General features: G+C 47.6%; 1 protein-coding gene across 1 annotated transcript; it reads left to right on the plus strand.

Moving 5' to 3' along the window:
* The first annotated feature begins 348 nt into the window (after window positions 1-348).
* AHSA1 (activator of HSP90 ATPase activity 1) lies at window positions 349-9506 on the plus strand. The gene is given in 10 exon segments (XM_047796090.1): window positions 349-583; window positions 2214-2284; window positions 2287-2403; window positions 5048-5130; window positions 5532-5649; window positions 6730-6818; window positions 7814-7942; window positions 8388-8489; window positions 8951-9002; window positions 9114-9506. Coding segments are annotated over 10 exon segments (1014 nt in total). The 5' UTR covers window positions 349-503; the 3' UTR covers window positions 9287-9506.
* The last annotated feature ends 3938 nt before the right edge of the window (window positions 9507-13444 follow it).

Below are 13444 nucleotides of genomic sequence, written 5' to 3' on the forward strand. Positions count from 1 at the left end.
CCTAGACAGACTCCGGGCCTCATGACTACAACTCCCAGAACACCCAGCGCACCGTGCTTAGGAGGTTTCCTCTACAGGTTGCACGACCTTCCGCGGTTATTTTGCAGGGTCACTGAAGACTACAACTCCCATGAGGCTCAACAGGGCAGATTAAGGGTTCAGGGAAACAGTGAGGCTTGTCTTTTGGGTCTCTGCGGGTGGGGAATGGTCGTGTTGAGGGTTGCATTTCGGGCCTTTTACGGGATAACCCGAAGGAGTTAGCAGGAGCCCTAGAGCAGTGGGAAGCTAAGGTCCGACGAGGGGGAACGGAAGTACCCGGTAGGACGGAGGAGGAGCCGGAAGTTGAGGCGGGGAGGGGGCGGGGGGTGGAGGGAAAAGCAAGCTAGGAGGATCTGCGGCCGCTTCTAGTAGCTTCCAGGCGCTGCCGGGCGGCTGGGACCGGGCGGTCCTGAGGCTGTGGCTGTGGCTGCTTAGGCGCTGGTGGCGGCGCGATAGGCGAGCCGATGGCTAAGTGGGGTGAGGGCGACCCACGCTGGATCGTGGAGGAGCGGGCGGACGCCACCAACGTCAACAACTGGCATTGGTGAGGGCCAGCGGGCCAGGCCGCGGGAACGCTACGGCAGGGCCGGGGTTACAGGGTCCCCGGAACCTCTGCCGGGACAAAGCTGGGGCCGAGGCATCCCTACCTGCCCGGAGATGGGCGTGGGTGTTTCTTGTTGTGGGGGTCCGTAGTTCCAGTTTCCTCTACTCTCCGGTCTCCGTTTCAGTTTGGCGGAGGGGGGCGCAGGGGGTACGACGTGGAGGGCTGCGCCCCAGAGGAGGGGTTTCAGATATAAGAGAACATAACCCCCTAGTAGCTGTATTCAGCCTGGGCAGAGAGGTGCTTCCCACACGTGGCCGGAGAAGTCACTGAGACCCAAACCGTTGCGGACTGTATTCGGAGATTGCAGGGTTAGCCTCCGGAGGGTTAGGATTTCTATTTTTCCACTGACGGGTGAAATTTAAAAGTAAGTCATAGCGAACCGCTGCCTCACTCCAGAAGGCTAAGGTTTGGAACGTGTTCAGCAGGTGCTTAGAGCTCAGTGATGCTCAAGGCGCCACGGCCTCTCACCCGGAACTGTTAAGTGATTGTATTGTAATTACAGGGACTGCCCCTTGTTGCCGGGCAGTCGTGGTTTTATAACCTAACCACTTGAAAGCCTACCATTCTTCATGAAATCCTCTGGAAGTAATGTTTTAAGTCCACTGAACTCTGTTCATACTGTCTTTAGTTTATTTTTACTTTGTTGTAGTTCTTTTTACTGTTTTCTCTACTTGTTAGTAAGTTGGGAGGTAGGTAGTTTTTCTTCTCTGTATCTCAGCCCGCCACTTCTCCTCTTAACATAATGTGCTTGACTTAATTTTTGTTTCTTTGGAAGCCCTGGGCTTAACATTGATTTTCTAGCTATTTAGAGGGCGCAGAATGTGTAGAGCATTTTGTGGCACGCTTGAATTTAACAGGTCAAATACTGCTTATGAGGTTAAAATTATTGGTTTATTTCTCACTGGACCTTTTAGCTCAATAGTGCATTCTCTAGACAGTATGTGTGCTCCTGACCTCAGCAAGCTGTGCACAGTTTTCCACTTGGTCAGACGGGGGCGCCATGTAAAATTACCAAATTCCCACCCTAGCACTATCATTGCTGAGAAAGGAAAGCAGGTTTTTCTTTTCTTTTTCTTTTTCTTTTTTTTTTTTGTGTTTTTGCCATTTCTTGGGCCGCTCCTGTGGCATACGGAGGGTCCCAGGCTAGGGGTCTAATCAGAGCTGTAGCCGCTGGCCTATGCTAGAGCCACAGCAACGCAGGATCCTAGCCGCATCTGCAACCTACACCACAGCTCAGGGCAATGCCAGATCCTTAACCCACTGATCGAGGCCAGGGATCGAACCCACAACCTCATGGTTCCTAGTCAGATTCATTAACCATTGAGCCACGACAGGAACTCCGAAAGCAGATTTTTCCATTTAGTTTGTAACCGTTCTGTACAGCAGGTGTCTTTATTGGCAGTATAAGACTCTGGTCTTCCTGAAAGAGTAACATGTTTGTGGACATGCAGGAGTGGGACTGAGTGTTTTGTGTTCCTTTCTGGCCTCTGTTAGCCTTGAATGCTTTCGCATAGAGTAAGTAATCGCCTTCATTTGGCTGCTGGTCCATAGCTTTGTTTTTATTTTGCAGGACAGAGAGGGATGCTTCAAATTGGTCCACAGATAAGCTGAAAACACTGTTCCTGGCAGTGCGGGTGCAAAATGAGAAGGCAAGTGCGAGGTGACAGAAGTGAATAAGCTTGATGGAGAGGCATCCATTAACAATCGCAAAGGCAAACTTATCTTCTTTTATGAGTGGAGCATCAAACTAAACTGGACAGGTAAGTCTGTGCTCGGCTTTGGGCAGAGGTTAACTGCATTTTGACGGGCTTATTCAGGAGCAGAGGAGAACAGTTTTTGAGAGGTTATGACCTTTTTTCAAGGAAGGCTGATAGTGCTGCTTTCAAGTCCAATAGAAAGCAGTATTGGATGCTGAAATGTTTCTTCCATTGTGGGACACTCAGTGGGTTTCCTCTCTCTGGGTCTCACAAGTCCCCACCAGTGAAGCAGCTGAGCCCCTGATCTTTGGGTCTGTATTTGGACACAAGGTGACATTTCTCAGGCTCACTATTTCTGTCTCTTGGATGATTTTTAAAGTGAGAGGGAGTTTTTTAGTGGTTTTTTTTTTTCCCTCTCCATGTAAACCTAGCAGTTTAGACTGCTGTGGTAATGAAACTTGTGTGTGATTATAATTTGGGGGCAGTTTTACTCTCATTTAATGTTTCCTCTGTAATGTTAGAATTGGGGTCATGCCTATGCCCTACTTGGATGGTCCTGACAGTAGGGAGGCTGAATTTTAAGACTAAAATTAAAGGAGTGCATTGTGTGGAGCAAAGCAGGAAATAAATTGTGTTTCAATCAGCATTTCTCAAGTGAATGGTAATAAGGAAGGGAAACGTATTTATCTGTTTGGGGGAGTTTTTTTGTTTGTTTGTTTTAGGGCCACACCTGCATCATACAGAAGTTTCCAGGCTAGGGGTCAGATGCTGCCAGGCTACGCCATAGCAACACCAGATCTGAGCCATATCTAGACCTACACCATAGCTCATAGCAACGCTGGATCCTGGTTTTTTTGTTTGTTTTTTGTTTTAAACCCCTAAAGAGCAGTAGTCTGAAAGAAACTTTAGGTGTTATCTTGTCCAGTCTTTTTATAGATCGAGAAACTAAGGACTAAAGAAGTGAAGGTAGATAAATGTTTCGTTAGTTAACTTTGAAATGCAGTCAGTTCTGCTGTAACATGACACACGTGTTTCTTAAAATCACCGCACTATGCAAAATCTCACAACAAAAACCACAGGGGGATGGGGTTAGGGATGTGATACAATACTCAAAAGCTTCATCAGTGACATTTTTTAAAATTTAGGAATGTGGAGCTCCCGTCGTGGTACAGCGGAAACGAATGCGACTAGGAACAATGAGGTTACAAGTTCCATCCCTGGCCTTGCTCAGTGGGTTAAGGATCTGGCGTTACTGTGAGCTGTGGTGTAGGTAGCAGATGCAGCTCGGATCTGGCCTTACTGTGGCTCTGGCACAGGCCAGTAGCTGTAGTTCTGATTCGACCCCTAGCCTGGGAACCTCCATATGCCTCAGGTGCGGCCATAAAAAGACAAAAGAATAAATAAATAAATTTAGAAAAGTAAAAATTGGTAACACAATTTTACACATGTTAAATTGTAAGAGATACACGTAATGCGACAAAAGTGGTGCTTTACCTTGACAGAGACCTGAAGTTTGCTTGTGTGAGTGGGCATCAGAAGCATTGAGGCATGTAGGTTATTGTGAGGTGGTGGAAGGAGAGTCACCCGAAATCAGAAGGAGCATGATGATAACTAGTTGTGGATGGCATGGCTCATAACATATGTGGTGAACTTAGGTTGCTGGCAGATAAATGTTTGAAATGTGTTTTGTATATTCCTATACAGCTCTGTTCAGCTGGGTTTGGGGGTTTTTTTGGGGGGAGGGGAGTCACCTAGTGTTTCTCACGGATGAAGTCATTTATAAGCAAATGTGAAATTCACATTGTGATCAGATTGTTCCCGAATATATCAATCGCATCAGAACAAATTTGTGTTTTCAAAACAAGCATTTTAGCAGAATTGGCTGTTTGGCTATTGATCCAAGTCCTCCCTGGCAGAACTCAGGCTAGTGCCATATTTACATAGTTCTGGGTCCCACACTATAACAACAAACACAATGTCAAGAAATCTGATGAGGAAAGACATTTTGGGATGGAGAAAGTGGTTGCATTTGGTGTCACATTCTCTTAGAATATAGGTCATTTCATTTGTCTAAAAGAAGTATAAGCAGGAGGAGTTCCCGTCGTGGTGCAGTGGTTAACAAATCCGACTAGGAACCATGAGGTTGCAGGTTTGATCCCTGGCCTTGCTCAGTGGGTTAAGGATCCGGCGTTGCCATGAGCTGTGGTGTAGGTCACAGATGCGGCTCAGATCCCAAGTTGCCGTGTCTCTGGCGTAGGCCAGTGGCTGTGGCTCCGACTAGACCCCTAGCCTGGGAATCTCCGTGTGCCGCGGAAGCAGCCCTAGAAAAGGCAAAAAGACAAAAAAAAAAAAAGAAGTAGTATAAGCAGGAATTCCCATCAGGGCTCAGTGGTTAACAAACCTGACTAGGAACCATGAGGATGCGGGTGTGATCCCTGGCCTCTCTCAGTGGGTTAAGGATCTGGCAATGCCATGAGCTGTGGTGTAGATTGCAGGTGCAGCTCAGATCTGATGTGGCTGTGGTGTAGGCCAGCAGCTATAGCTCTGGTTCTACCCCTAGCCTGGGCACTCCGTATGCTGCAGGTGTGCGCTGCCCCCCCCCCCCCCCCCCGGCCCCATCAAAAAAAGAAGTATAAGCAGGGTAGTAGTTGGGATCCAGACTTTTCCAGAAGAGGAGAAAACTGATAGCATTGATTCCTTTTGACAGGTACCTCGAAGTCTGGAGTGCAGTACAAGGGCCACGTGGACATCCCCAACTTGTCTGATGAAAATAGCGTGGATGAAGTGGAGGTTTGTGCTTCCCAGTTCCTCATCTATCTGAGTCTTCCACGTCCTCTTATTCTCATGAGAGAAATGACCTATCATTCAAGATTACCGTCCTGGCTTGGCCCGAGCATTCAGAAACCCAGTCTGCAGATAACGTTCTAGGTCTGTGGTGCCATTGGGAGCTTCCAGAGCAGCTTGTACTTATTTAGTTACTTTGCTTTAGTGAGTAAGGTCGGTTCTAACATTCGCCGCCTTGGCCTTGGCAGAGAAAATTTGAAAAGGAACACTCGGGGATTGTACAAATACCTCAACCCTCACACATTTCCTTTGGAAATATCAGCGGTTATATGATTGCTCGGTACCCACATTCCACAGTGTGGGAGCCCCTCAAGTTATTTACCACCTACTTCTGATCTTTCACTCAGATTAGTGTGAGCCTTGCCAAAGATGAGCCTGACACAAATCTCGTGGCCTTAATGAAGGAAGAAGGGGTGAAACTCCTAAGAGAAGCAATGGGAATTTACATCAGCACCCTCAAAACAGGTATCCCTTGGGTAGTTATGAATGCCTTCAGGAGACAGTTTTCCAGCTGTCAGATGCCAGTTAAGGGGCTTGACAGTGCTTTCTTTGGCGAATGGGTAAAAATTGGGGGAGGGGGACTTATTTCATCTTAAAGTCAGTTTATAAACTTTGAGTAAGGGAAAGATCTCAAGAAGTGTTGTTTAATGTGCTGACTCTCAAGCCCTTGAAGTGTGGCTAGTCCAAATTGAAATGTGCCATCAGTATAAAATACACAGTAGATTTCAAAGATTTGTTAACTAAAAAAAAAGAATGTAAAGTATCTCTAATTTCTTTATGTTAACATGTTGAAATAGTTTGGCTATATTAGGTTAAATACATTATCAAATTAATTTCACCTGAGTAACTCTTTGGTATGGCTACTAGAAAATTTAATGTTACACTTGAGGCTGACGTCACATTTCTGTTGCTAATCTACAGACTTAGCATCCCCAAACTCACCACGTGAGCGTAGTCCTGGACTGTCTTTGATAGGCATTCTCCAGGGGCATTCAGAGGGATGTTTGAATTGTAGTCAGCTCAGCCCTGCCCTAGAATTCCAGTTTTGCCAGTGTGTTCTGATCTTGGTGTCAGAGTACATATGGTGACCATCCAAGGGAACCAGCATAGAGATGATAGTATTTTTTTTTAACCAGTGCTCTGATGCCGTAATTAGCTGTGGCTGTTCTGCAGAAGTAAGGCAGGGTGGAGAAGGGGGACCTGACACGCATCCATGGGTGTCTTGTCACGTTCTTGAAGTCTTTGGAAGGGCCACTGCAGTCATTGGCTGCCATCCACAGTAGACCTCCACGTAATGTAGCAACTTGTAATGCTTCTGATTGAGTCAGGGGTTGAAGTAATCCCAGTGAATGTGCTACGTTCTGTAGCACACATGCAGATACCTGTCTGGCATCGACCAAAGGTAAAGACCTGGGGCAGATAAACTCACACCTTCGCCATCACCGCTTTCTGAGTGAAGGTTGCCGTGTTTGTCAGATTACAGTGAGGCCCCACATCTCAGCTACTAAGAAATAACTTCCAAGAGCTGGGGTTTTATCTTTTCAGAGTTCACGCAGGGTATGATCTTGCCTACAATGAATGGAGAGTCGGTAGACCCAGCCGGGCAGCCAGCACTGAAAACCGAGGAGCGCAAGGTAATAGTGTCCCTGCGTGGTGGGGCGGGAGGCTGTCTGGAGAGGGAGCTGAGACACTGCCTCCCCCCAAGTCCACATCTCAGCTCTTCCTCTCCCACCCTAATTTCGGAGCTGGAACTGGTGCCTTTTAGAGAATCCACAGGACATAATTGTCTGTCTCCCCATCCTGAACTTGGTGTTTATTCATTTATAACAGACCTCTAGAGCAAATGGAAGCCATCAGGGACTTCAGAGTCGGATTCATGGTTTCATTTAGCACCAGGGAGGAGGTTATGAACACAGGGCTCTTCACCTCTACGCATCTTAAGCGTTGTGTCTAAATGGGACATTGACATTTCATATTTTATACTGAAAGTCTCATCAGAGTACCTTGGGTTACTTAGATAACTAATTTCACCTAACAATACACTGTTCGAGTTTACCCTGTTTGCGAGGCGAGCAAATACTTTTTCTGGAGTTGGAGCTTGTGTGGTTCGGGTTCAGCACTTGGTTTTCAGCCCTGGTGCCCTTTTGTCAGCATGCCAAAAGATATTCAGCATGGGGGAGCCTGCTTCCAGCTATTTCAGCGTAGAAATTCTGTTTGAGAATTACCCTGGGCCCTTCAGAAACACCTTATGATTTGACTTGTCCTTTGACAGTGGACACTTTTTTTTTCTTTCTCTGTTTCAGCCACACCCATGGCATATGGAAGTTCCTGAGCCAGGGATTGAATCTGAGCCACAGTAGCAACTACACCATAGCTACAGTGCAACTGTGCCCCAGCGGGAACTCTGGCAGTGGACTTTTAGATGAGTGTCAGTTTTCCTTCACCGAGAGTAGCATTGAGAATTTTCTGACTGAAACGCCCATACACATGAATTTCCTCTAACCCCTGGAATAATTAGCCCTGGAGGTAAAACACTTTATGAGAATGAATGGCATGGCAGATCCTGAAGCCCTGTTAATTGAGTTTTCACCATCACTCTAAACTGACAATTTCACCGCTACTTCCACAGGCTAAGTCTGCTCCTTCAAAAACCCAGGCCAGACCTGTTGGTGTCAAAATCCCCACTTGTAAAATCACCCTTAGAGAGACCTTCCTGACATCACCAGAGGAGCTCTATAGAGTTTTCACCAACCAAGAGGTAAGTACAGTCTTGTCCTTCCAGCTCTTGGCATCTGCCGTTCAGGTGACCGGAGCTGTGAGCACATCCCTTTGTTGGGTGGAGGAAGTGCTGGGTGGAACCATGAGGCTTGCCGCATACACGCACAGACAGGAAGGACAGTTGTGTTCAAACCGCTCATCAGAGTGGATCTGTCCTCTTGTTTATCTTGTGTACAGGCTTTGGGCCATGTACGTGGGAACCATTGGAATCATTCTCATTAGAAAAGTAAATGGATCTGAAGAAATGGCATCACAGGTTCAGAAAGAATGCCCCAAGCTGAAGCCTGGTCTGTAGTGCATCACAATAGGACCTAAACCTGGACATCGGGCAAAGTGGTGTCTAGAAGTGGGAGCTGAGCTGTGCAGGTGTCAGCCGGCATTACTGAGAGCCACACATCTCCCTACCTCCTTTTGTTTTCCTACAGCTCGTTCAGGCCTTTACCCACGCTCCTGCGATGTTAGAAGCAGACAAGGGCGGCAAGTTTCACCTGGTAGATGGCAATGTTTCTGGAGAATTCACTGATCTGGTGAGTACTTGCTAGCCAGGATGTAGCTTTTGCCTGGTTGGAAGAATAATGTCCCCCCCCCCCCCGCTTTTTTTTTTCCAGCTCTGTAGATAAAATTTAAGGCTTTAATCTTCTGGTTAGTAAAACCTCATATTTGGTTTTCAAAGGAATGCTAAAATTAAATTCTCTTGCTCTCCTGGAGTTTTCTACTTAGTGGGGTAGATCAAACCTGGAGGAAGTTATATATTTTAGTGGCTATGACTTCTTATTTGGGGCACTGAACTGGGCCCAACTTAGGAGTAACAGGAGGGGCTGTGGCTACTATCAGTGCAGAAGCTACCAGCTCTGGTCCACTGTGTCCTCATCAGTAGTACATTTGCACAATGATAAGCTTTGTGTGCAAGGCAGGTAGATGGCTGCTTTTCTCTAGGATTGGGTACATCACAGTCCCTGCTATAGGCTGACTTCTTTGATTGTTTTAGGTCCCTGAGAAACATATTGTGATGAAGTGGAGGTTTAAATCTTGGCCAGAAGGTAAGCATGTTTGTTTATTGCCATGGCCCCCAGAATTTTTCTTTTCCCTTAGCTTCAGACCCACGTGGAAGCCCTGGCTCTGAAACGTCCCTCCCCTCTGCCTTTCCCCAGGGCACTTTGCCACCATCACCTTGACCTTCATTGACAAGAACGGAGAGACGGAGCTGTGCATGGAAGGCCGAGGCATCCCTGCTCCTGAGGAAGAGAGGACGCGGCAGGGCTGGCAGCGGTACTACTTTGAGGGCATCAAACAGACCTTTGGCTACGGCGCACGCTTGTTTTAGGGCCAGCAGCAGGGGCTGCAGCCGCCCATCACTTTGGTCCTCTCTCTCCTGACTGGGCCTGTGACTCACAAGATTGCACCATGCCAGCCACTAACTTGGGGCTGGGGCCCCTTCCCTTCATGTAAACCTTGGTTTGTGCATGTTTTCTGCTGGGTGGGAATAGAGGGTAATTTCTCTTTTATGTGTACATACGCTAAATAAACGTAATTTAAAAAATGTACATGACACAGAGTTCTCGTCGTGGCTCAGTGGTTAACGGATCGGACTAGGAACCATGAGGTTTCAGGTTCGATCCCTGGCCTCACTCGGTGGGTTAAGGATCCAGTCGGCGTTTCCGTGAGCTGTGGTGTAGGTTGCAGATGCAGCTCGGATCCCTTGTTGCTGTGGCTCTGGCGTAGGCCGGCGGCTACGGCTCTGATTGGACCCCTAGCCTGGGAACCTCCATATGCCGAGGGAGCGGCCCTAGAAAAGGCAAAAAGGCAAAAAAAAAAAAGTACATGACTGGAACTTGTGTTGATTGGGTGGCTGGTACTAAGAGTTCCCTTGAGGAGTTCCCACTGTGGCACATTGGAAACGAATCCAACTAGTATCCATGAGGTTGCAGGTTCAATCCCTGGCCTTGCTCAGTGGTTCAGGGACCTGGCATTGCCATTCCTGTGGTGTGGGTTGCAGCCGAGGCTCCTATCGGGCGTGGCTGTGGCTATGGCTGTGGCCGGCAGCTGGAGCTCCAATTCGACCCCTCGCCTGGGAACTTCCATATGTTGCAGGTTCGGCCGTAAAAATACCAAAAAAAAAAAAAAAAAGGTTCACTTGAAAGTTCTGAATGAAAAAAGGGGTTTTCTCTCCATCCCTGCTAAGTGCGTTATTACGAAGCCTGAAGGGAGCCTGCTTGTCACCAGCAAGCATTGCTGGGCTAGTGTCCTTTCACACTGCAGACTGGCAAAAAGTCTGTTCCCTTCACTGAGGGAGATGGGGGGGCCTCCAAAGTAAATGGTACCAACAAACTCTCCCTGGTAGAGGTGGCATCCTGGGCTTCCCACCCTCTGTGGCCTCTTACCCTCTGGCAGGAAGAGATGGTCAGCAGGAGCTGCTTTGAGCTGTGGAAGGAGATTCCCGCCCTGTGGCAGAGGGCAACAGTTGTCCTTGGGTTTCTGTTTTATCAAGCGATGACCATGTGCTAAGACCTTGCACTAAGCAGTTACCTTGCATTAGCTTACTTAGCCCTGATAATAGCCTTATGAAATAGGTAATACCATCATTTCCAAGAACCTAGTCTTTGGATTTCTTCACACACCTTCCAGACCCTGCAACAGATAACTTAGCGGAATGGGAATTTGGAACAAGGACCAAAACTGGAGAGCCAGTGCTGAAGTCTAAACCACTGTCTACTGCCTTGTGTTCATCCCCACAAAGAAGCTGCTGCATTTCTAGCCTGTTAGCATCCTTTCTGGAGGAGGAAACTCCAGGCCTATTAAGTACTCCCAGAAAGAGGAAGAAACTAATAGACCTGGAGCACTTTTAAATTCCTGGTTCCATCAACGAGTTTATTGAGCACTGACCAAGGGCTGGGGTTATGTTCTAACAGGGTTCAGACTGCCAGTCACAGGAAGAGGTAGCTACCTGCACGGAGAGGGTCAATTTCCTGGACGAGCCCTGCCCTGGGGTTCCACCCAGTGTGAGTCAGCGCTCTTCTAATCCAGACATTACCTCCTGTAGCTACAGCTCCCCTTCATCTATTTTTGCCTGTTTTATTAGGTGGCAGCGAGGCCTGCAGGCTAATTGTACCAACATGCTTGGCCATAGTGTTGAGGTTAATAAAGCAGAAAATCAGTACTGGCTAATTGAGGCCCCCCCATAGCCCCTTTGGCTTGAATTTCTCAACAAGTTAGCTGGACTGAACTAATTTGCATCTAATTCAGCTCTCTCGGCTTCCCTGGGGTCCAAAAAGATACCCCCCCAACACACACTTCTTGGCTACCCCTCGGCATATGGAGTTCCCCAGCCAGGGATCCAAGCTGCAGCTGTGGCAACACTGGATCCTTTGACTTACTGTGGCGGGCTGGAGATCCGGGGATGCATCCTGTGTCCTGGCACTGCTGATCCCAATGCGCCACAGTGAAAACTCCCAAACAGAAATCTTTTGATAAAATACCTGGGCTCCTGCTTGAATAAAATCAAGAACCCTTCCTAACACAGAGACCAATGAAAAAAAAAAAAACAAAAAGACCCCTTTCACACCTAGCTGGGGAGTTAACAATTCCAGAATACCTAGGAAAAAACCCTGGAGTTTACAAATGCTTTAATAAAAACAAAGCAGCAAGCAAAGGACGTGTCATGTGACCGGCTCGGTCATTTCCATAGCCCCAGTACTGAGGACTGTTCCTGTTTTACCGCTGCCTTTTTACTAACAGCATTTCCCATAGCCATTGGACCCTAAAAAACGGAATGACAGAGCAAAAAACAAAACTGGACTTAGGTTTGAACTGTAACTGTGTCACCTAACAAATTGGGTACATTTCCTCGTCCGTAAAACGGGTATAATAGCTACCTTATGAGCACCTTAGAGATGAAAGCAGACGCACGGTACCTTGGGCATGGGACCTGCTGACTTCTGGGCTCTTGAGTGCACACGTTTTCCCTGGAGCAGGTAATTGACCTTTTGAAAGGCTGATTAATCTGCCAAATTGCAAATCCTAGGCCAAGGGTTCTCCTCAACTAAGAACCACCTGAGTGAGGGAAACTGTTAAGTTCAGGAAAGTGGACCCCACCCCTAGAGATGGAGTCCGGGGACCTGGGTGACTTAGCTTTTAACATCCCAGGCGATACTGATACCACGGATGGATTCTGAGATGCTCTTCAACATTTTTTTTTTAATCTAATTGTAATGGAGGAGCCAAAGAAGCACACCTGGGGCCCTTTTGTGAAAAATGAGACAAAGGATCTGAAACCTCCTGTTTTCAAAGAGACAAGAGAAGTCGGCAGGATCTGGGAGGTTTGTACTGTTGGTTGTTTTAAACCCTCTCTTGCCCAGCTTAGCATCCTTTATGAGTAAACTGGGGCAGCTAAGCTAGAAGCAGCGGTCGTGTTCGTACTGGATGCATGGCCACGGAGGGCTCCTGGTGTCTGGGCTGAGAACGGTCAGACGAGCCCAGGATGTGACCGACACTGGACCGAGGGCAGGAGGGTCCTCTCGGATTTCACAGGCCCCTCCTGGCTCTGATACTGGCCATTGCTGAAATCCTCCCTTTAACAGGGTCAGTGACCCCTCCACAACTACTTCTCATCACACAGGTGTTCCCTAAGCCCACAGCCACCTGCACAGTGTCTCTTTTGTACAGTTTGAATAAATACCAGCCCCTTCAATTCTCCTTGCCAGCTCCCTTTTCATGTCAGAGATAAAAAAAATTAGGGGTGGCTACCTTCAGTCTGGGTAATAGGCAAGCATTAGGAATAGATTAAACTTAGGCAGTGTGTTCTAAGCGTCAAGGTAAATTATATTAGCAGTTTTCTATGAAAACAGACCCTGGGATAGCTCTATCTTATTTAAGTTTCTTCTAAAACGTAATCAAAACATTCCTGGCCAATCATATTGAGTTTCCCAGACAAGTGAGAGGGAGGTGAACTTGGCTTCCATCTAGTATCCTGAGATCCCGCCCTCCCTGACCCCGAAATATTCTGATTGTGCTAGAATACTGTTAGACTGTGATCCAGGATCAGACTAAGAAACTTACCTCCAGGTGTGATGGAAATGGGAAACATCTGGCCCGCTGAGCTTTTCCAGGTGTGGCTCTGAACACATCTTGTCTCATTCTGCTGGTGTGTCTCTGACTTCACCAAATGCCAGCCGTGACAGTGGAGTGTCTGGTGAGGGTACCAACTAAGGCAGGGTACAGTCCTCCTCGGTTATCTTACAGGTATAGTCCTTTGGACAACTCCGCATTGGATCACCTTGCAGCAAGTTACCTGGAGAAGTAGGGCCTCTTCCTCCAGTGTATATGCAATTTACCTCTCTGACCAAAGGACTTAGAATGAATGTGCCCCTGAGGTCCTGCTAGCTCCAAGCCGCCTCCCAGGCAGCCCTTTATGGGTGCAAGTAAGGACAACTGATGTTTAGTCTAAGCTCTGTGCCCTAGGAGCTCTGCCTGCCCAGCTGGGTTG

Source organism: Phacochoerus africanus, chromosome 9 (genome assembly GCF_016906955.1).
Source record: "Phacochoerus africanus isolate WHEZ1 chromosome 9, ROS_Pafr_v1, whole genome shotgun sequence".
Taxonomy (NCBI): Eukaryota; Metazoa; Chordata; class Mammalia; order Artiodactyla; family Suidae; genus Phacochoerus; species Phacochoerus africanus.